The sequence below is a fragment of the Sciurus carolinensis genome, chromosome 17 (assembly GCF_902686445.1).
Source record: "Sciurus carolinensis chromosome 17, mSciCar1.2, whole genome shotgun sequence".
NCBI classification, from domain to species: domain Eukaryota; kingdom Metazoa; phylum Chordata; class Mammalia; order Rodentia; family Sciuridae; genus Sciurus; species Sciurus carolinensis.
In genome coordinates, this window is record NC_062229.1 from 53,053,661 (window position 1) to 53,078,764 (window position 25,104).

Sequence of the window (25,104 nt, forward strand, 5' to 3'; positions counted from 1 at the left end):
TCTGTTTTTAGTGTTTGCCAGAGATGCCAACATTGTCTTAGATCTACTGTCTTAGATCTCCCCCTTTATTCTGAATTTGTAACACATTTTCTTATAAACCTTTGACAGATTACAAACCTCATAACCCAAACTGCATGATAATAAGCATATCACTTTCTAGACATGAAGGCTATATCTGCAGTGAAAAAGAAACTGTTTTCCTTGGCAGAGTGGTTTTTTCAGGGTGTTGGTTGTGTCACAGACGTAAGTGGGAGAAGAATTTTCAGACGGGATGAAGTGTGCCTGATATCCACATGGACTTCATATGAAGCATGTGATGTAATTCCAATGGGCTTTTCTGTTGGCCATCACAGAGACAGACCTTCCCCAGCCTTAGTTCTTATGTGGGTTCAATTGCATCACTTTCCATTTTTATTGAGTCTATGGCTGTAAAAGAAGCAAAAGGCATATTTTTATGGAATAGTATGATTTTTTACCCTGTAACTGTATTCCCCTAGGAAAGCCTTTTTCTGTTATTGTCTGCATAAATATTTATTTAAAATTTACCTCATGGCAGTGATAGTCTGAAAGCTATTTAAAGCCACTGCCTGCTTAATATTTATAGACTGAAAGAACTTTATCATTATCAACCTATCCTGCCCTGCCCTTCCTTCTTGTGAACACTATTCTGTGGACCAAGTTGATTTCATTCAAATTGCTCTCCATACTCCAAACCCCATAACAGCTTTCTATTCCAGTGTTTGTGAAAGTTAGCACACATAGTTTTTTTTTTCACTATAAACATCATCTTTGCTTAGACATGCAGAGCTAAAAGTTTTTTGAGCTTTAATTTCAGATGAATCAGTTTCATATGTGAACTGAACTCTATACTGTGCTGTCAGCTACAACTGGATATGATTTGGGGGCCATTTTCCCTAAGGAGAGTGCTGATCATGCTGATCACAACAGAGTTTAACTTATTTTTTCATTTAAGGTACTCTTAATTCTCGTTTTCCCTCTATTTATTTATACTTCATTCTTGTTATATATGAGCAAGAGAGAACTTATTACTTTCGTCCCAGAAAGAAATGACCATGTACTCATGATCTGTTCAAAGAGGGGAGTAATGTGTGTCATGAATTATCTGTACCTGAGCAGTGCTCTTACTTGCTCACATGAACATCAGTAAGCAATCATGTGTCTTTCCCAGTGAACCTTTAAGCAGAACTGGAATCCTTTGCAGGACCATTTTCTATTCAGCTACTACTGGTCCTTTAGATTTGGTAAGCTGGATGAAACCTGTTTGTTCTTGTAGTTTTGATTTCTCCTGGGAAATAGGATTTCCTTCCATATCCACCTAATAAGTTGTGCAGCCTAAAAATGTTGGTTTCAGTCTTTGTTAAGGCTAACCACTCATTCATCCTCAACTGTAACATCAGTAGCTAGATATTTTTATGTCAGTTTTTGTCACAAAAACAACAAAAATTGCTAAATGAATTTTTTGGAGAAACACATATTTTAAAATATAGTTATGAACTGTCAAGTCAGAAAGAATCTCAAGGGTCAAAACTAAGCCAGAGTAGGGAGTTTGTGTTATAAGTCGAGTACAGGTTATTTATTCTTGTTGGCATTTGTCAGACAGATAGATTTAAGTTTTACTTTTCGTAGTTATAAGGCTAATAGAGAAAAGAGACAGAAGACTGAGCTGGTTTAGACAAAGCATCTGATAGGAACCCCATTATTGCCAGCACACAAAACTGGGATCCCAAGCAATTATACTCTTAGTGCAGGGTAAACTATACATAACCTCTCTACTTTTCCCATCTTCCACTTAGACTTGGGGACTCCAGAAAAAAAAATCATCTATTTTAAAACTCTGAGCCAAGTGAAAGGTAAAAACACTAGTTTTGAGAATCCAGTTGGCTCTTGCACAGATGTGCTATGTGAGATGATCCAAATAAAGTTGGGAATTAGTTTAAAGGCATCCCTGGTTGGTAGTGCCCCTGGATACTGGCAAAGACAAATGCTTTGAAGGACCACATATGCAACACAGGCCTCAAATATTTTTCCACATAAAGTCTCCCAAAATATGAAATACAGTGAAAAAGAAATATTACAAAATCTGTGAGAAAATAAGCTATCATAAATGACAGCTAATAGAAAGAACTAACAGCAGAAACTGAAGGCAAAACTTCAGAAGTTAGAATTATAGGACAAAGACTATAAGTAGGTTTATATGTTTAAATAAAATAAAAGAAGGGAAAGTATGAATAGATCAAAAGACTATAAATTCCAAGCAAATTTAAAAATAACTAAATAAGATGTCAACAAATGGGAAAATATAAAAGCAAATTTCAAAAACCCAATGAGTAGTTTTAACAGTAGAGTGGTTACAGCAGAAGAGAGATATAATAAACTAGGAAACATAGCATAGGAGATTAATAAAAGTTAAAAAGAACCATAAAAGAATAAGATCTAGTATAATTATAATCAGAGTTCCATAGTGAAAGAGATGGAGTGAGGACAGAGTTCATATTAAGAAGCCATATTTGAAGAAATGAAGGCTAAAGATGTCCCTCTATTGATGATAAGTAAAAATCTGAAGATTTAGGAATCCCAAGGTACCCTTAAATAGAATTAAAAAGAAATCTATCCATTTGTGTCAAAATAAAACAAAATCTCAGTGGCAAAGAAACAGTCTTAAAAAGCAAACAGAACACTTATCCAGAAAAGATGTATGAATGGCTAAGGAATACATGAGAAGATGCTTAATATTATTAGTCATTATAAAATGTAAATCAGAACTACAATGAGATGCTACTTCACACCCACCAGAATGGCTATAATTGAAAAGATAAAGTAACAAGTGTTGGTGGGTGTGGAAAGAAATTGGAACTGTTATATATTGCTGCTGGGAATGTAAAACTTTGGAAAACAGTTCAGAAGTTCCTCATATTGCTAATTAGTTTACCTTGTGGCACAGCAATTTCTCTCTTAGGTGTATATTCAAGAGAATTGAAAACGTGTCCCATAGACTTATGCACAAATGTTCTTATCAGCATCAGTCACAATAACCAAAACCTGAAAACAACACAGATGTTCATCATGTAGCCCATGGATAAACAAAATGTAGCATATTCATGCAGTAGAATATTATTCAACAATAAAAAGGTATGAGTACTAATACATGATGCAACATAGATGAACCTTAAAAAGAGTGCCATGTGAAAAAATCTACTCACAATGTACACATACTCTATCATTCCAGTTATGTGAAGTGTTCACATAGGACAACCTATATACATAGAAAGTAGATTTTTTTTAATTTAATTTCTTATTTGCTCTAATTAGTTGCACATGACAGTAGAATGCATTTATACATTTTGGTAGATCATACATAAATAGAGTGTAATCTCTTATTTTTCTGATCATACATATAAGGTGAAACAGACATTATTACCTCATGTAAATGTATGACTGCATGACCAAAGTACATTCTTACTTATGTTGAACTGGAGAGGGGATGTGGGAATGGGGAATGTCTTCTAATGGATACAAGGTTTCTTTTTGAGATGATGAGAGTTCGAAAACTAGATTGCAGTGATGGCTGCAAATTCTTTGAATATACTTAAAACTATCAACTGTATGCTTTAAACATATAAGGTATGTAAAAGTCTATTTCAGTAAAGCTATCTTTTAAAAAGCATTTATTGGTAAGTTCCATTGCCTTTAAAGGAATGAATTTGGAGTGATAGCTTGACTTGTCAGTAGCTTCTGGTAGTTTTAAGTTAGTTTAATAATACTCTCAGTACATTGAAAGAGAATATCTTTTAACCTAGAAAATTGCTTTTGGTACTCAGTAATAATATTCAAGAAAAAAGGATAAAATTGATATATTTTCAGATAAAAATGGGCAGTTTGACAAAACCTCACTAAAGCAGATTTTAAAAGATAGAGCACCATAGCTTAATTTTTCTATACAACTGTGACTTATTACTCATTGGCTAACCTTTCATCATCCTTCCCTCTTCTCTTCCATTCTTCCCAACCTCTGCTAACAACTATTTTACTCTCAATTTCTATGAGATTAACTTTTTTAGTTTCCACGTATGAGTGAGATGTAGAAGTTGTCTTTTTGTGCATGGCTTACTTAACATAATCACCTCCAGTCCTATCTGTGTTGTGCAAACCACAAAGTTTTGTCCTCTTTGTGGCTGAATAATATTCCTTTGTGTGTATTTGTCACATTTTATTAATTATCAGTTGATGTACACTCAGGTTGTTTCCATTTCTTGTATAATGTGAATAGTGCTGTAATAAACATGGGAGTACAGATGTCTCTTCAGCATATTGAGTTCATTTCCTTAAGATGTATACCCAGGGGTAGGACTGCTGGATCATATAGTAGTTCTATTTTTAATTTTTTGAGGAACTTTTATACTATTTTCCATAATGGCTGTCTGAACTAATTTAAATTTCTATATGCAGTATACAGGGTTCTTTTTCCTTCACATCCTTGCCAGCAAGTGTTATCTTTTGTCATTTTGATAATTCTAACTGAAGTGAGGTGATATCTCATTTTGGTTTTGATTTCCTCTTCTCTGGTGATTAGTGATTTTGAGCATTTTCTCATATAACTTTTTGGACATGTGTTTGTCTTCTTTTGAGAAATGTCTTTAGGTCTATTGCCCATTTGTTAAATTGGATTTTTTTTTTTTTTGCTATTGAGTTTCTAAGATTTCTTATATTTTCTGTATATTAACCCCTTATCAAATGTATACTTGATGCATTCTAGGTAGTAGAAGATTGTTAATGGAATGAATATCTGAGGTGTAAGAATAAGAAGCAAAGAGTAATAACTATGGGTAAAATTTAAGCCAACTTGAACTATAAAAAAGTAATAATAAGTAAATATAATAGGAAAGAATTAAATATATATGATAACAATATATGTGGGAAGAGGGTAGTGACTGGACTTAATATGACTCGAGCCTAATGTTATTGAGAAATAAGATAAACATAATAGATTGACTTAGATGACAGAGTGTTTTAAATGCAAATGTTATAATTTCTAGAGTGATGAGCTAAAGATTAGAAGTAAATAAATTAAGATAAATTTAATAAATATAAATAAAACCATAACTTTTAAATGATCTGCAAAAAAAAAAAATGGAACAAAGAGAAAAGTCATTGGAAACAAGAAAGAAAAGAGAAAAAAGAAATGATAGTACATATAGAAAGCACAAGGTAAGCTGGGTTGGATTTAAAGCACATATATTGATAATCCTCCACCTAATTTTGTCAGATAGAATAAAAGAATGTGGGTATTACCCAAAGAACTTAAAATGTCGATATACTATAGTGATGTAGCCATATCAATATTTATAGTAACTCAATTCACAATAGCTAGATTTTAGAACCAACCTACATGCACTTCAATAGATGAATGGATAAAGAAACAATGGTATATGTACACAATGGATATTGTTCAACCATAAAGAAGAATAAAATTATGGCATTTGCAGGTAAATGGATGGAGTTGGAGAATATCATGCTAAGTGAAATAAGCCAATCCCAGAAAACAAAAGGCCTAATATTTTCTCTGATAAGCAGATGATGATGATACATAATGGGGGAGGGAGGGTGTGGGGTAAAAGAAGAATGAAGGAACTTTGGATTGTGTAGAGGGAAATGAGGGGGGGGGGAGGGGACAGTGGTATGAAAGTGGTAGAATGAGACAGACATCATTAATCTATGTACATGTATGATTACATGAATGGTGTGAATCTACATCGTGTACAACCAAAGAAACGAAAAGTTGTACCCCTTTTGTGTCCAATGAATCAAAATGCAGTCTGTAAAAATAAAGAAAATAAATCTATGAAAAAAAGAATGTGGGTATTACTGTGTATAGGAGACATCTTCAACGTAGGGTCAAAAATAACATTTAAAATGAAAAAGGACACACTACCCAAATACTGACCATTGGAAAACTGTAGTAGGCTATAGGCAAAGAAACCATTTTTAAAGCTATAAGAATCAACAGTACTACAAGTTACTGTTGTGGATCTACATAGTGGATCTTCATCTTCTGTGGAATCACATCCTCTAAGTAATCAACAGATGAAACAGATTTTAAACATCAAAATGTGGAAGACTTAAGCTACCCAATTTAATGTGTTTTCTAATGCTATGTACATTATAGAATATTACACCCAGCATTTGCTGGATATATATTATTTTCAAGCACACAATATACAAAGTTTATTTATGATAAGTATGTAAGTGTATATTACTTGATACGCATTTGAAACTTGTTATGTTTTGCTTAGTATTAAATACATTACATTCTCTGCCCAAAAAAGCAAGGAACACACACACACACATACACACACACACACACACACACACACTAGAAAACACCCTTGTATTTGGAAATTAAGAAATGTAAATTATTCATGAACTAAAGAGGAAATAATAATAGAAATTAGAAATTATTTAGAACTGAACAATAATGTCAGTACTACAAATTGAGTCAGTGGGATCAAGCTGAAATGATACTTATAGGGAAATTTATAGTCTTAAGTCTCATATAGGAATGAAAAATGGAACTGGGCACAATGGCACAAACCATCCCAGTGGCTCCGGAGGCTGAGATAGGAGGATTACAAGTTCAAAACCAGCCTCAACAACTTGGAGAGGCCCTAAGTAACTCAGCAAGACCCTGTCTCTAAAATAAAATATTTTTGAAAGGTGGGGGAGGGACTGGGAATGTGGCTTGGTGGTTAAGCTACCCTGGGTTCAATCTCTAGTAATAAAAAAGAAAAAAAAAAAAAAGGACTGAAAATTGGTGCGATAAGCTTCCAATTCAAAATTTGGGGAACAAAAATTGAATAAACCCTAAGAAGGTAGGAGGAAGGAAATAATAAAAAAATAAAAGCAGAAATGAATGAAATATAAAATAAAAATGTAATTGCATGAACAACACAGCCACAATTGGCTCCTTGATTAGATTATTTAACTTGACATGCCTCTGCTGAGATTCGTCAGGAAAGAGCAGTTAAAACAAAGAATATTAGGAATGACAAAGAAGACATAATCATAGATATAAAAATGAGTTTTATGAAACTTTACTGCAAATAATAAAAGTTTTGATGAAATGTAAGCATTCTTTAGAAAATACCAGCTGTAGATGATTTTGCTGGTGACTTTTAATGGAACATTAATGGAAAAAAAATCCCAATTTTGTACAAACCATTTCATTAAAAGAAGAAATATTCCCTACTTCTTTTGTATGACTCATGCTTAAACTTGACAAAGACAGCACAAGATAGGAAAATTACAAACCAGTCTTACTCATAAACATAGATGAAAAATCCTAACAGAATATTAGCAAGCTGAATTCCATAACATATAAAAAATAATACATCATGACTAAGCAAGGTTTTTAATAGTGAATATTCAAAGGAAGATTAGTATTAAAAATTCCATTAATGTAATTCATTCCAAAACATGTTAAAGGGGAAAAATGTGGTAAAGATAAAACATTGAAATTCATCCCTTGGATACTTGGAACAAAAAGGCCACCAAAAAAAAGGTCATTATCACTAGATCTCTTTGTTTCTGCATGGCCTAGGTGCCTAGTATGACTAGTATGTGTATTTTTACAGCATGGTGGTGGCAGCAGTGTGCTTGGACTTATAAAATGGTTCTTGGTTTCCAGTGGGAGAAAGCTGAAGCTGCTAGTTTTCTCTAGGTTGGGGCTGGGACAATTCTACTGATGTTGCTTCTAGTTGGTTGAAGGAAGTCAAAGTCCAACTCAGATTCAAGGGTGGATAGACAATTTCTAGTTGTGAGGAGTGTAAGAAGGGATATACAAGTAAGAAGGGATTGATGGAAGCTATCTCTGAGGACTATCTACCGCAACTCATCAGATGGGCAAAAATATAAAAGACTGGTGACATAAGATATTGGTAAAGATGTGGAGTGACTGGCATACTTACAAGCTGCTTGTGGTTATGCAAATTAATATAATTGCTTTGGAAAACATTTTGGTTTTATCTAGTGAAATTGAATTAAGCTGTGCATGCTATGTGGTCCAACTGTTTAACTCCTAGATGGATGTTCAAGAAAATGATTGCTCTTTGTACCAAGTGAGATATATATATGAATATTTGGAATAGCACTGTTTGTAATAGTGAAACACCCAGGAACAAATCCAGATACCTATCAGTAGCAGAGTAGACAAAAAAATTGTGGTGAAGTCTTATAATAGAATACTGCACTTTGGTGAAAATGAATTAATTAAAGTTCTATATACATGGGTTTACCTGGGCATGATTTAATCTTCAGGACATAAGTTCTTTAAAGAGTTTACATGACACAAAGTTTAAAAATATACAGAACCAAATAGCATGTTACTTATGGATGCAGAAATATATGGTAAGCCTAAAAGATAAGAGAGGAAACGACAAACCCCAAATTCGGAGTGATAATTATTTCCAAAGGCGGACAGAATGAGATGAATATAGGATGGGGCATGGGTAATTCTAATAACTTTTGTCCTCCTGCTTTTGAATTGAATGATGGATATTCCTTTTCCTTGTATCTCATGTAGATGCTTTCCCTTGTATCTCATGTACCTTTATGTTCTTCTGTGTCTTCTCAACATTTAATATAAACAAAAACAAAACCCTCAATATATATATATATATATATTTTGTTGTTGTTGTTGTTTTATATTATCTTTGGTCAAATGATTCTTTTGAATGATAATCTCCATGGTGAAGTTTTACATTGGGTTAATTGTCTTTGTTAGCTTCCTATTGACCCTCCTAAGGACAATGGTAATAGGCTTGGGGGTTTCATGAATGAGTAGGAAGCCTTCATTTCATTGTGAACCTAAGGCCTCAGTGGAGTAGAAGACAGTCTACTGATATTGTTCCTCTAGTGCTTCTTCTAAGCCCTTAGGACTGATTTTCAAGGCCATCTCTCTCCTTCCCTCTCCCACTGCACCTCAATGATGGAGATATCTCATTTCTATAAGGCATTTACAATTTATGAAGAATTTAGCTAATGTGATTTCATTTTACAATCAGAACAATGTATAAAGCAGTCCATTCATCACATTTCACAAGTCAGGAATTGCTGCTCACCTTTGGCAATACTTCCTTGGTTTTTAGGACACTAGCTCTTTTAGATTTTCTTTTTTATTATTTCTTCCCAGGAAAGGTTCTTCTGTATTTCCTTTAAACATAGTTGTTGTTGGACTTCTTCTCTTCTATACTCGTTAGATGATCTTTTCTTTTTTTGTGATTTAAATCTTCACAAGGGAACTACTATCTGCTAAGTCTACTATACAGAACTCAAAGATTTATATGAGCACCTGACCTCCATATATACAACTTCATGCCTAAACTCTTGCTTTCATCACACATGTCCAAAATTTAATTTTTATCCCACCCTTGCTGTTCCTCCTGTATTCCCTATCTTGTCAAACTATACCATCAACTAATCCAATGACCAGTTCCCCCTGCAACCAAGACCATCTCTTTAAACAAATTCATGGCCTGTCCTATTGGATTGGTTATTGAAAATTGGGATAAATCAATAACTATCAAATGTAAAAGGTAGGTTTCTAATTTCTTGCAATTTTGTTGTTTCACAGATTGATCAACTGAAGCAGGAACTTTCAAAGAAGGAGTCAGAACTTCTTGCCTTACAAACAAAGCTTGAAACCCTTAGCAATCAAAATTCAGATTGCAAGCAACACATCGAAGTGCTTAAAGAGTCGCTTACTGCCAAAGAACAGAGGGCTGCCATTCTTCAGACTGAGGTAAGTCACTGTCTCAGGAATCTGGATGTCAGAGATGTTGAATTGATAGGAAATTTCATATCTGAGCAGCTTTATTTGGAACCAGATGTGTTTTAGAATTCTGATTTTTGGAATTTTGGAAAGGTGAGATCTATTACATGTATCATAGTTCGTATAATATTTCCAGTGAAGTTGTAGCAATACCTTATAAGCAAAAATATGAATATTTTTTGCAGAAAAATTTTCTCACACTGAAGTAGGATAAAGATTATATAACTTGTCTCCTGTCAGATTGCATCAGGTGGTGCCACCAAGAAGGTTTGATTTGCACTTGGATTTTTTTTCATTTGCCAGAGCTTTTTTTGAATTTGAGAATCATAGATAAGGAATTGGATCTGGAAGCCTTTCATTTTATCAAAAATCATAAGAGTTCCTTACTTTGCTGTACATCATTTGTATAGGTCTGCCTTCTGGCACCTGTAGTTCCAGGTTTTCTTACTAAGGAGCATCCTCAATTTACAAGATTCTTTTACCCATTGAAGAAAGTATCATGTAACTTTCTTAAAGGAAATGTAGGTTACTTCTTATTCATACTTAGAAGAATGAAAAAAATATATATATATACATATATACTAGCCTATCTTCTTGTTTCCCTTAATTGTATTACATCTTTGGATCTGCTAAGAAATACAAAAGCACAAACTAATTAAATAGAACAGTTACCAGAAGAAGTAAGAAATTTAGCAAAGAACATGGTGAATCCCCTCATTTTTATGTTGAGGCAGTGTGTTGTGTGGATTACTGGGAAAAAGGCAGTCTAATTGACACACATGTTTTGTCTTAACCTCTTTGAGCCTGTCTTCCAGGTATATAGTTTAGGGTCTATGGGGAGGTTTGGACTTGCCTTAGAAGTTAGTGGGGCTGCTGAGTAGGTCTGTACCCTTGTTAAGGTACAAGAAAGTGTCCAGAGGAGAAGGGAAATGCGTTCCAGATGAATAGGTCTTGGATATGACTCAGTCCCTATGCATTTGATCATCAGCTAATAGGCAGCTACTGCTTGTTTCAAACCAAAATGATCACTTTGACCTCAAGACGTATCTGTTTCACACATAAGAAAATTCATTTTCAGAGTTGTGTATTGTTGAATTGTGAATGCAAATGCATGAACATTTTCTTTTACAAAGTAAAGATTTAATATATCTATTAATGAGAAAGGTGGCTTGTATCTTTGAGGAGGCAGCAGTGAGTAGTGTCAAGAACTATGCTATGGTGCACTGTAGCTACTAGCCATATGTGGCTATTTAAATTAATTAAAATTCAGTGAAGGGCTGGGGAGATAGCTCAGTTGGTAGAGTGCTTGCCTTGTAAGCACAAGGCCCTGGGTTTGATCCCCAGCACCCCCCAAAAAAAAATTTAATAAAAGTTAAAATGTAATCCCTTAGTCACATTAGCCACATTTCAAGCATTTAATAGTCACATGTAGCTTGTTTCTACTCTATTAGACACCACAGCTATAGAATATATCTATTATCTATTACTTGTCTAGAATAGAGGTCAATAGACTACAGCCTCTAGGTCAAATTGGGTCCTCTGCCTGTTTTTGTAAATAAGCTGTTATTGAAACAGAGCTATACCCATTTGTCTACATGTTATCTCTTACTATTTTCTTGGTACATGGCAGAGTTGAGCAGGGATTGTATGGACCTTCTGAAATTATTTACCCTCTGGCCTTTTTTTGTAGAAAAAGTTTACCAACCCCTGGCAGTGTGGTTTTGTCAGAAGAGGGTTGAGTGGGTATTGGGATACTTATCTAGTCTCTTATCCTAAATTGGACCAGATAGTCTGCTGACCCCTGTTTGAGTTTTGTCTTCAGGAAACAAGTGATCGCACCCATATTTTGTCTTAAGTTATCAATAATACTAGGATTTCTCATAAAGTTAACGGATTGTTTTGCTGTGTTTGGGGTAGGAGGACATTTGATAGGCAAGGCAGTCTGCTTGCCCAAACAGGCCATCAGGTTTCTTGATTATTTCTCTCCAGAAAGCAAAAATGAGAAAAGTCAGCTCAGAAAGGCTTTTCCTCCCATTACCTCACATTGATGTATGCTGTAGTCCCTAACCTCTCTCCCTTTTATTATTCCCTTCTTGTATTTTACCTCTTTCAAATTAATGTAGTCCAAATTAGACCTATACATATTTCATTAAAAAAAGAGTGATGATGTGGATTGTTACTGTCCCACATTCAATAATTAAAATGACCCAATGAGGAGATGGTGCTTTGAAGCAGAAAAAAATTGTTCTCCATCTATAGAGAAAGTGAGATGATTTTCTAAGTCCTCTGCTTTGAAGTTGAGAGTGTGAGATTAATGATTTTATCAGCAGGAAACATCCAAGGAATTTGTTTTGCCTTTTTTCTTCTATTAAGATCTCTTTGTGTATAGAAGCAGAGGATAAAGTTACCTAATGATGTCCATCTCTTGGAGAAAGCAATTTAGGTTGAAATTAGCTCTAATTGTTGGATCATAAGCAGAGGATTTTTGGTGGCAGGGTAAAATACTTTAAAGCAATTTCCCTACTCCTTGAAATAGCAGAGGGAAATGAGTTTTCCTATCTAACCTGTGGTGAGTTAGTGGGTGAGTATTCAGTAGAAGAGATATTGTTTCCTTGTGTACTGCAATAAAAGGTCTGAGTTTAAATTCATATGCAGAGTCAGGCATTGTGGCTCATGCCTGTGGTCCCAGCTACTCATGAGGCTGAGGCAGGGATCAAGTTCAAAGCTAGCCTGGGCAACTTAGTGAGACCCTGTCTCAAGTGTAGTTCAGTGGTAGAGCACCCTTAGGTTCAATCCCCAGTACTGGGGAAAAGAATTCATGAGAAGGATATGGTACTCGTACTCAGAAAAGATTACATATGATAACTCTTTGCAGTTTGATTCTTGACTCATTCCTAAATGATAGATGTCACTGGTTTAATAGTTTATCTCTGTACAGAATGTTTTTGCTAGTAGGGAATTTGTGTTTGTGAGGTGGTAGGATGAAGGGTGGAGTGAGGGGTGGGAGGTAAGTTGTATGGGTTTGTGGCTGTGTGGCTTGGCTCCTTGGTTGGTTTGTTTTAACTTGTATAAATGCCCAGATACTCTTTGACGTGTGCAATAAATCAATGCAATAATAATTACTCACACAGAGAGAGATACCACATTGCTCTTAACAAAACATTTTATTTTTTAAAATAGCTTCAAAGGATCCCAAAGCCAAGTTCCTTATTTTACTACTTCCTTTGATGTTTTCTATGTACCAACTTCCCTATTTGCCAACATACAAATTCCATAGAAATATGGATAATAATGAATTGGCTTTCTTGATTTTTCTGTAACTTAATGAATAATTGGCAAGATATCCAGAAATTCAGAAGGCCTAACACTGATTCTGCCATATGGAGTAAAATATTAAATTAAACAGCATTTAGAAGTGGGAGATATATGGACATGCCCCAGCCTCCCCGTTCAGTAACTATTTGATGTTGGTAAGACTTGAGCTTCTGTGAGCCTTTATATGTCAGTCTATAAAAGGGAAGTCATTTTGCCAGCCTGACACATATGTGTGAAAAGTACTTTGCTTATAGTAAATGGCTATAGCTACATATAGTGTCTCCATGACTGCTGTTATTATTAGCAGCACCACTGTTAATCGGGTACATTTGGGTGAGTTGATTCTAAATAGTCACTTCTCATCTTATCCATTTTGTTTTACCTTTTCAGCTCTCCTTTGAATTTTTGACATATGTATTTATGAACTCCATACTTTCATATTTCAATTGAGTCACTTTTCTTAATGTCTTAAACCACTGAAGAAAAATGAGGTACTATGAATGTGATCATGTATTTAGTTTTGCCCTCTAATTAAGAAATTTATTTGTTTTCAGGGAAGTACACTTTTACCCAACTCAGCATGATTTCTAAACCATCAGGCTTCATGACTCCCACACATACCTTTTGGAAGATGTGTTACATGATAGTAGTTCAGAATGATAGTTTATGCTAATTTTTGTTTAAGCTAGGTCAGGAAGATTTTACTTGTCTAAGAGTAAACACCTGAGAACATGTTAATCAATGAAAAAATGTAGGCATTTCATGTTTATGCAGATAAGGAGCAAAATATTCAGGGTAAGTTAGTGCAGCTCTGCAGCAAGGGTCCCTAACGTTTTTAAAAAAAGTAATCAATACATATGAGAATCTTATACAATCTATAGGTCTTTGTTCCAGAAAAATTCACCTTGGCCAATACACACTCAAAAATCACATGTAAAAATGTTTATAAATATAGGTGGTTTTCACATGCTCTAATGCATTTATAGGACCTTCACATTAATGATCTTTGTCCTATGGATTTCATGCACTTTTTTGCTTACTACATATTCTTTGATTGCCTTTTAAATGATAGATATTGTTCCTACTCTCATCAAGTAAACACTGTTTTGGTTACATATGACACAGAACTGATTTATAATACCATAAACTCCCAGTGATTTCATTATCACTGGCTATTTAATTGGACTTCATCTTCCTTTTATTGCTTAAAGAAGAGTTCCACTGAATTAAGGGCTTCCTTTGTGTCAGGAAACTGATATACTTTATCTCATTTTATCTTAATGGCAAAGTTTATGGCAAGTTTTATAATTCTGTCATAGCTAATGAATTCACTGGACTTTCAAGCATGCTTACTAGGTACAACCTTGTACTATCTAAGAAGGGGGCTAAGAATTTATACTTGGGTATAAATCCTCATAGTAACATTATGTTACTATGGACATAATGAACTATTGCTCAAACTCTAGGGGAGGTTTTCATTTTTCAGGAAGTTTTGATTCCTGGTATATCAAGTAGAGTTTTTTGTGTAATAGTTTTTTAGTTCCTTAAATATGTTCCATAAACATGGAACTATTATGCATATATACACATATATATGCACATATACACACATATATACATACATACACATATATTATTATTTTAAAAAAGTGAAAGAATGGGTAACAGTATATTCATATGTTCTGTCTGAGTGGTAGAGACCCAGGTACTCTTTAGATTTTCCATGGTATGTACGTTATATCTTTGTAATGTAAAAAATTAAATGGATTTTTAACAGAAGTGGCTTCATCATTTCTGCAGGGAGCTTGTGTAAGGTGCTGATAGAGGAGGAGGCATTTTCTGAGTCTGTGGCAACATTTCTCAGTCACTGAGTCACAGATGATTCAGTGTAACAGCACAACCAGGGTATAAACTTGGGTTTGTCAATTTGCAAGATGAATCATAAAAACCAAGCTTTTAACAATGAAAATGTTGTTACACAGAAAAAAAGAACAAGTGTTCTGTGTCCTTGTTTCTCAGTTCATTAGCATTGAGATGGGTTCTCTGCCCCACTTTATTGCAAAGCTGCAACTTGTGGGCAAAGAGGACACCATAACTAGGAGTTGGTGGATGACATGTGGCTTCCAAGGACTGTGGGACTAGACACATTCCCTGTGGGGCTTTGCAAACAATTTCAGATACTTAAGAAACTACTCATTTTTCAGGACTCAGATTTGGAAGTAGTTTTTTCAAATGCATGGACATAATATTTGCCACCGTATATAAGGTGGAATTTACAAGGAGTCATCCTTTGCTGTTAAACAATTATTTCAGTTTTTTTTTTCATCTCCTGCTGTAGTTAACTGGCAAGCTGTCTTTCTAATTACTTCATTTCAGCCTTCAAAGGTAATATTTAAATGTCCTTTTTGAGGTAGACTTTTGTTTGGAGCCCTTCATAATCACTGCACTTAAAATTGAAGTACTTTTAAAAAAGTTAGTAGCATATGTCTAAACCAACTTTTAAGACTGTCACATTACCCCATGTCATTTAGGGTACATTGTCTCACTTTTAGTAGTTGCAGAGAATATCTTTAAAATATCTTTAAAATAAAGATATTGGTGAAAAAATATACAAAAGAAAGCCCTTGTGTCATTTGCATTTTTCCACTCTAATCCCCTTGTTGGCTTCATATTTTAAGATGTTTTTATCTGACAGGAAAAGGCATCACTTGAAATTTTTATTGATAACACTTTTAACTGCAAGAAAAAGACATAAACCTGCAAAGCAGTAACTATCATGGTGGCCACAATTGGGAGGTCTGCAGAATGGTTTATTACCAGTAGGAGAAAAAAAGGATTGGGAACCACAGTTGTTACAGGGGTCACCACCTCTGCTACATGAATTTTATTTTTTTCTCTTTCCATTTTGAGAGTATGGATGATGGCAGTGTAGAACTACACACTTTCCCCTCCCATAATGTCTGCGGGCTTTGTTTTGATTCTCTTTTTATTAATGATGTGAAAATTTGGGTTCACATAAAAATGAGCCAAGGTCAGGCTTTGTGAGCCTCAGACTGCAGAAAATGCCCCTGTATCTAGCCAGTGAACGGATTGTTTAAAGGGACACATTTGACTTTCAAAAGTTTTTAGCTATTTTGCAGATTTTTAGTTATTCTGGTGAACTAAGCAAGGTGACCTCATGGTTGCTTTTATTTTCTTAAGGTAAAAGCACAAATAGAATTAAAATGTGATGCAAGGTAGCATCCCAAGCTTGTTATAAAAGTTTTTTTATGATTGTTCCATGGTAATTTCTAGACTATTAAAGAATGGCACATGTAGCTACTGACATCATCTTGTTTCATGGGTCAAGAGTATTGTACTTTGTTGTTATTATCGTTGTTCAGGCTTTCAGAGAATGCCTTATTTAACACCTTGTTAGGATAAAATTGCTTTTGACTTCGTAAACACAGGTGTTCAGTTTGAATCTTAATGAACTGTGAAATAGGTAGATGTCTAAAAGGAAATTCTATAAATTGTGAACATGGCTCTGTCAGCACAGAAAATGGATTAGGAAAATTCATTGTCTGCCCTGTAACTGAACACCAATGTGATGCGTGTTCATGAATTAGTCCTGAAAAGCCAATAAAATGGAGGAAGAAAGTAGAGTCTAGAAGATGTTGATTATGGGGGTTCCCCCACCACAAATGAATCTGGCACAGAAGGACTTGGAAATCAGAATGGCTATTCAGAGGAAGGCCAAGAAGGAATACATATGAGCAGACAACACAGAATTTATAGAGTAAAACCACAAACACCTTATTTTCCATTGTACTAAAATAATGATATTTTACAGTACTCTTTTTGTATGGAATTCTGCTTTCAATTTTATATTGTTACTGCAACTCAAATCTCATTATATAAGTATTCCAACAAAAATCCTTTTTTAATCAAAAACTTTCCAAGCCTTAGCCATTGTCAACGTATTTTGGGCAACTTATTTTCCTAGTGAACCAAAAGAATTTGGCTCTTCTTTTTGAGCTCATCAGGATGTTATTTGACAAACATGTAATTAAGATAACCGAATCATTTGTAATTTTCATATTAAACCCCTTCATAATCTATATCCATTATTTTGGGGTATGGAGATATGGAATCAGAACCCTTTATTTCTTTGAAAGAAAAGAAATGGATTATTAGTACTTTTGTTTGCTTATACTTCTGTGAAAAAAAAACTACTTGTCTATAATAAGCAGTGACTGGAAGTGACAATATCCAATTAGCAATCATCTATGAGTAAATACACAGACACTGGTAAGTGTTACTTACTGGTAAATGGTTAGCAGGGGGGAAAAAGTATGTATTTCTGTCATGTCTGTGGGAAACTGACTTGCCACTTTAAAAAAGGAAATGACAGAATTTAGGAGGAGGGAAATCCAACAAAACTCTCACTGACCCCCATGCTCACATTCTTTCCTTTTTTTAAAATGAAGTTTATGGAAAACAGAATTTATTAAGTACTTCCATCCATATTTTTTTTCTTTTGAGGAGTACTATTTAGAAATAAGCAGTGTACATTGTGATTGTGTTCTCTGGATCCACATTTGTAACAGTTGCCTGCATCCCTCTGGAGAAAGACTAACATTTGCTGCAGTGAAGTTTTTTTATGCACAGCAAACCAAAATATCAAGAGTGGAATTAAATAACAGGACTTCTGCAAGAATATTTCACCTTTTTAAAATATGGACTTACATTTTTTCTTCTTTAAATTAAAAACAGATATTTATTCTGTACAGAATAGTATAGTTTTAATAAAACTCTTCTTACTAAACAAAAGAAAAGGAATATAGCTTGACGTAATAAGTTGTGTAGATGAGGATCATTTTAACCCTAGGAGTTTGGTTTTATTGCAAGAATTTCTAACTTGAAGTCTATGAAGTTTATTTTAATGCATTCATTTTTATAAATTTTCAAATGTAGGTGATTTCTTCAATCCTTATGAATACAACAGAATAATGTTTGACCCCTACAATATTATTTAACTGTTGTTAATTTGAAACTGAAGATACTGTGACTTGTGGCCTTAAGATCTGGCCAGTACAAAGGAAAAGAGAGACTCCACCTCCTAATTTTCTCAGTGTATATCCTTAGCCTATTGTCAGCAGCATCAACTGTCAGAAGGGTCAATTCTCCACACTGATGACCCCTTTGGCAGCTCTTCTGAGAATAGTATAGGAAGAAGGGCAGGGCATGGCAAACTGGGGATATGGAGCTGCTTGAAACTGCAGCCTGTCTGTGTTTTGGGGAGCAGCTTAAGGATTTGTCAACTCTTTAACCTTGCTCCCTTCCCAAGTCGAAAAGTACATTTGGTACATCAATTAAGTACATTAATTGTAAAGATTTAATTAGGAAATGCTTGAACTACATTTGCACTTTGCTCTCTGTACATAAGAGAGACAGAACACTTAATATGGAAATTAGGTATATAGTATTACTTTGGTGACCTTCTTCTTAGAGCTCCAGTAAGTTATTTATAAGGTACTTACTGTGTGTTAGGCATGGTTCTAGGTGCTGGGAATATAGAGAAGTAAGCAAGAAAGAAATAACACTACCACTCAAAATATAATTATTGGGAAAAAATGTTTAGTACTTATCTGTAGTTCTTTTTGTCCTTGAGTAATCCCCCAGAATTGATTCATGGAAGATTGCTTCTAATGGACTTTTGGTTGCCTTCCAGAGCAATCTGACAAAGACCTTAGGCATCTAACAGGGCCTCCCAGTTAGTCCATGAAAGTTGTTGATGACTACAAGAACTGTTATGATACTTTCAGACCTTGTCACTTACAAATCCTTGAATTGTCAAGGGTACTTTCTTGGATGAATCTTCAATGAAGATTGTGTAGAAGACAAAAATATAATCTTATTCCTCAGGGACATTGTAGTCTAGCTGGAAATTTCAATACAGAGCTATACTTGAATATTTATTTTAACTTTTTATTGACCTATATTTATATAAAACTTGCTACAACATAAGTCTCATGAAGAACATGACCTTTGGTTTATTCACCTGGATATATGAACTCTGAAAGCAATACATGGCATGATATAAGAACTTCAAAAACATTTGTTTGATCTATTAATGAACTATTGTTCTCTTTTATCACTGTTATCAATGAAGATATTCAGACTTTGGCAATGCTTTAATATTAGTAATAGAAGAAATCATTGATTAACACTTCTATGAATAAGGCATGGGGAATACTTCCCTAACTATAAAGAAAATCTTTGATAGCAATAATGTCTAAAATAAAGAAAATGTACATGGCAATAATTATCATATCATATGTAAAAGACAAATAGCAACTTGGTAAATAGATGTGTAAGTTTTGCTGCAGATACAGACTTCAGATTTCTAATAATGATTTTAAAAACAGAGAAAGAACCAAAGGCCAACAACCCTATAGAATAATGGGATATATATATATTTATATATATATATTTTATATATATATAAAATATGTGTGTGTGTGTGTATAATATGTATATATACACATATATATAATATGTATTACATCCCCCCATTTCCTGTGGGGGATAATAGCCTTTCAGTAATGCTGGTAGTAACGCAGAGTGGTAGGTTCCCTCTCAGAGGAGAATTTGACAACATTTAGCAAATGCTACGTGTTTACCTTTGATTGGCAATCTCAGTTCTAGAAGTAGATCTCAAAGATATACCGACAAAAATACAAAACATCCAAGACTTCATTGTAATATGTTTGTACTGGCCAAAGACTGGAAACAACCAAGATGTCTACAGGATGAACTGATTGAATAAATCATTGTGATCCATAAGATGAAGGGTTATGCAATTGTGCAAAAGATGAACTCTGCTATCTCAGCATATTGATAGGGGGATCTCTAGTATATTTTGTCAAATGCAAAAAGGAAAAGGTGATGAAAAGAGTGTGGGATATGCTTCTGTTTATCTAAGGAGTTGAGGAACTGTAAAAATGTATGAATGTATGGTATTTGCTTATATTTTATAAAAAATGATTGAAAAATCATAAAATAACAAATACTGTAGGTCATAGGATAGAATGGATAGGGAGAGAGCCTAGACATTTTGAATATACCTTGTCTTGTAGATTTTACTTTGGGACCATGAAAATATTTTACATAATTACAAAGCAAAATTAAATCCTGAAAGGCAATCCCTACAAAGTTAAAAGGAAAATGGAAAAACCTGTCTGTGTTGTCTGAATGATGGCATAACCACACAGAGAAGATCTATTCCAAGTGACTTTAAAGCAGAGCTCTGTGAGTATACATCTCTGGTGGGATCTAATTCAGGACAAAGACATGTAAAACATCTTAAACATTTTTCAGTAATTATATTATTGGTTGTAGCATGGGTATTACTATTCTAAGCAGATGTATGTGAAGAGTGGAATAAAGCAAACGAAAGTTTCTGTGGGTGTAATTAAAATGAGCTTGAATTTTCAGCCTGTGGGACAAAGGAAATACATATGCAACATTAATGAGGTTAAGTGAAAGTACTGTGACTCTAGGTTGCATTTGTAATATCAGTATGAACTCATGTTGTATTTTATTCTTAAAAAATGTGTATGTTTTACATATAATATATAGGATACATAAGCTAATTATAATCCATATACTATTATATATCCTAGCCATGCCCTTGAAAAGCCCTAGCAACAAGGATCAATCTAGTAGCAATGAGCATTCCTACAGTCAAATTATATTATATTCCCACTAAGGACCTTTATAGAACTGGCTAAATCCACGACTGGGGCAGGAAACAATGCCTAGAACATCTTGTCATGCCAGAAAACAGGAAAGCTAACACAGGCTGATGGAAGCACCTCAAAATAACAGAGAGACTATCACTAGCTAACCATGGACCCCTAATCAAAGAATTTGAGCAAGAAAGGTGCATAAAATATGCTTAATGCATGAATTCAGAGTGATAATTATTTAAAAATATTCTTTTGTAGAGTCTGTGGGACCAACATGTTATTTTTGAAACTGGTAACTAAAGGGAGAGAATTGAACACTGATCAATTTTTTTAATATAAATTGTACCTCTGGGTAATCAAAGGGTGAATTATAAAAGAATTCCAGCTAACAAATGAAGAATCAGTGATAAACTATCACCATTTTGTAACTGCCAATGACTTAATCAGTCTGGAGACTGAACTTTAATGGATGGCATATCACAGAACTTATACACATGCTCCATTGCCAATGAAGTTGTCTTGCTGGAAAATATGAACATGGGAATACAAAGGAGAGAGAGTAACTTCATGAACAACCCATAGAATGCAGTGAAATTTTCCATCACAGGAAATGAAAATGAGTTGTTTAAAAAAAAAAAACATCAAAAATATTAAAGGAACTAGAGAGGTAGAGGGTGAAACTATAGATTAAAAATATGTAAAGATGTATATAACCCAATCATGGTATACAGACCTTACTATGATTCTGATTCAAATAAAAAATGATAAAATTATGAACCAACTTGGTAAATTTAAAGGTTAAACTGATGATCTTGAAAAATCATTGGTAAACTTTTCTAAAGTGTGGTCATGAAAATTTTTAAGATGAGAAATCCTTGTCTTTGAAACATATAAGCTCAATTAGTTATGGATGAAATGACATAAGATCTGGCATTTAATTTAAAAACATTAGAGGAATGGAAAAGGGGAGTGGGATGGTAGTTGAAACAAAAGTAGTCATAAGTAGATTCTTGTTGAAGTTGGGAAATGAGTATATGGAATTCATTATATTTTCTCTACTTCTGTGGATTTTGATATTTATGTAATAAAACATCAAAAATGAAATAAAAATAAATGAGTGAGTTGCTTGCATAGGCTCTTTGATTCATTTCCAGTGACCAGGGATAAACCACAAGAAGTCTCCCACCTACCTTGGGACTTCACATCTTCATTTATACAGATGTTGCTGCTGCTAAATTATTCTTAAGATGACGGTGACTATAAAGATGATTTCAGACCTTTTATCAAATCAACCAAAGTACACATGCAGAAGGAAAAAGTCTTATTTTTAATTTTTTGTAGTTTTCCTGTCTTTGTTTTATGAGGGGGTAATTTGGATGTAAAAGACCTAGAAGAAAGCATTGGGAAATCTGATAGGGAAGCTTTTTATGTTGGAGCTTTTGGAAATCTTTTTTCAATCTAGCCCAGTCTCTGTAAGATTTTGCAGCTGGCTGGTGTCAGGGACCTGCTGATGACTCATTCCATTTAGCCAGGGTCAATTCTTGATAACTTCCCTGGAAATGGCTTGTGCTGCTAGGCATTGATGATGGCTGCACAATTTTTGCTTGACAACATTTCTTTTACCCACATTTGTGGGTATCAGTCATCAGGGGATCTAATTTCTATCTTGCTCTCAGTTCAGAAGTTTAGAAAACTTTATTTTGCCTGCTTAGATTCTTCCATTAATCTTACAATCTGTGTGTTTTCTGATTAGTAAAACATAACTTTGACTCAAAGAATCCTAAATATTTATCTTACATATATTAGAAAGAAAATATATGAAAAGTGAAACATAGGTAGTAAGACCTTGTTAATTTTATTTTCTTTAATTCTTTTTCTGTGCTGAAACACATTCAATATGGACTTGTTAAAGTTTGCCAGTGCATGTTTTGTAAATTGAGTTTATCTAAATCCCAGTCTAGAAGAAGTTTTTTTCTTTTTCTAGAAAGTGAATTTCAAAGTAATACCATATGTTGAATGAAATACAGTAGAACTAAGATCATGACCATGATATCTTACTGTTGCACAGAGTGGATTTGCAAACATAAAAAAGAAAAGAGTGCTCATTAATTTATATAAGATTCAAGGGAGAATTAAGTTCTAAGCAACTTGAAAATATTTCTTTTGGTCATTTATAGAACTTGTATAGATAGGTTCCTAGAAAGTTAATTTATAATTCTTTCCTTTGTTTTTGGACATGTTTCTTATATTCATTCCTGAATGTTATGGTTTGGATTTGAAATGTCCCCCAAAGGCTTATGTATTGAAGACTTGGTCTCCAATGCAGCAATATTCAGAGGCAAGACTCTTGGAAAGTGGTTGGATCATGAAGGCTCCAGCTTCATCTATGGATTAATCCATTGATGGGTTCATAACTGATGGCTTTATTGGAAAGTGGTGGAAACTTTAGGTGGTGATACCAAGTTGGAGCAACATGCCCCCAGCCTCCCCCCACCCCCTGCTTCCTGGTTGCCATGAGGCTAGCAACTTTGCTTCACTATACCCTCTCTGCCATGACATTCTGCCTTACCACATACCTAATTGCAAGGGACCCCACTAACTGAATTGAAACCTCTGAAATTATGAACCAAAAATAAATATTTCTTCCTTTAAGTTGATTTTTCTCAGCTATTTTGTCACAGAAATAGAATGCTGACTAACACATTGCACATATTTTTGGATCTTACCAGATAGCTGTTGGCACTCACAATCCTGGAATGTTATGGACTCACTTTTTTTGTTCTCCCTTATCATAGTATTTAACACTGAATACCTAAAATTGTTCTTTAGCTTTACTCAAATTTTTTTAATGATGATGGAGCCATCTTGTATTATATTTCTTTCCCAATTCTGCAATGTATAGTTGTGCTCAAGTGCTCAATTTTTTCTCTAGTTATTGTGGCTTTTGGTTTATATCAAGGATGCTTTATAAAGTTTGGGAATGTTTCAGAACGCAGGAAGATGCTGCATTAACTGATGACTATGGAAAAGTGAATTTATCTTTGCATTTATTTTCATCTTTATAACATTTGCTATAATACCAGTCCTTTAGCAATATATTATTACAGAAAACTTTTTTTTATTTGGGCAATGTACTATCTATAAGCTGAAATTTATAATTTCGGTTAGAAACATTACTAAAGTTAATACTTTTCGTTTTTACTGGCAAACTAATGCTGCATATTGATGACTAACATAATTAAATTGCTCGTAATTGGAAAACTCAGAATGAAATCACTAATGGCATTAATGCTTAATACATTTTGCCTATAGGGAGTCTTTTATATTATCAAGACTAAAATAATAGTAGCATATCACATTTATTAAACACTGACATATATCAAGCCCATTTGTAATGTCAAATAGTCTTTAATTATTTAAAGTTGGTAGCACTTGATTCTGATGGACTTTCTTATTTTATAAAGTTTTAAGGTGCAAAGTGGTCATAATTAGGATCGATTTAATAATTATCTATAATACATATCAATAGAGAAGTCCCAGGGTAAGTTAGGCAACATATACTTGTTCCTAGGTCCTTCCCATGTATAGATATAGAACCAAAAATATCACTCTAGAATAATACAGGCAGAACAAAGGAACTCTACAAACAATGGAGACCCCTGTGCCTGTGGAGAAGGACATCAAGACAAGCATTGCAGAAGAGGAGACACTTTAGTTGAACCCTGAATGATGAAGGATGAAAATTGTATACAAGTGTGGGAAAGATGAAGGGAAAAAGTTTGCAACAGAAGAAATAGCACATAGGGTGACAAAATGTTGCTGGTTCAGGAAACAGTGAGTAATTCATTGTGTCTGGAATGCTCTGTTTGATGTGTGTGCATGTGAGAGAGATGAAGGAATGAGGATATAGGGCTGTATAGCATAGTGGTTGGGTTCTTGAGTTTTGGGGCAGAAAGAAGCCTAAGTCTGTGTCTTCCTGACTTTCTATCAGCTGAAAATTTGTTTATTCATTTTTTCATTCAACAAACATTAATTGATGTGTTATATAAACATGGTAGTGGTTAAAGAAATGAAGAAAATGCAAAAATTTCTGTTTTCATGGAGCTTACATTCTAGTGTGTTGCAGGTGTTTATTGAAGGGTTATGGGAGGGAGAAGAAAACAAACACATATGAAAGGTTCATTTAGTGTTAAATGTGATAGATCTGGTATA

General features: G+C 34.1%; 1 protein-coding gene across 6 annotated transcripts in view; it reads left to right on the forward strand.

The window, feature by feature from the left end:
* Erc2 (ELKS/RAB6-interacting/CAST family member 2) overlaps nucleotides 1-25,104 on the forward strand; it is a 978,194-nt gene that overhangs the window by 352,383 nt on the left and 600,707 nt on the right. For all 6 annotated transcript variants that reach the window (XM_047532409.1, XM_047532410.1, XM_047532412.1 and 3 more), the window contains one exon: nucleotides 9,647-9,814. In XM_047532409.1, the coding sequence (XP_047388365.1) occupies nucleotides 9,647-9,814 (168 nt within the window). The remainder of the gene's footprint in view (nucleotides 1-9,646; nucleotides 9,815-25,104) is intronic.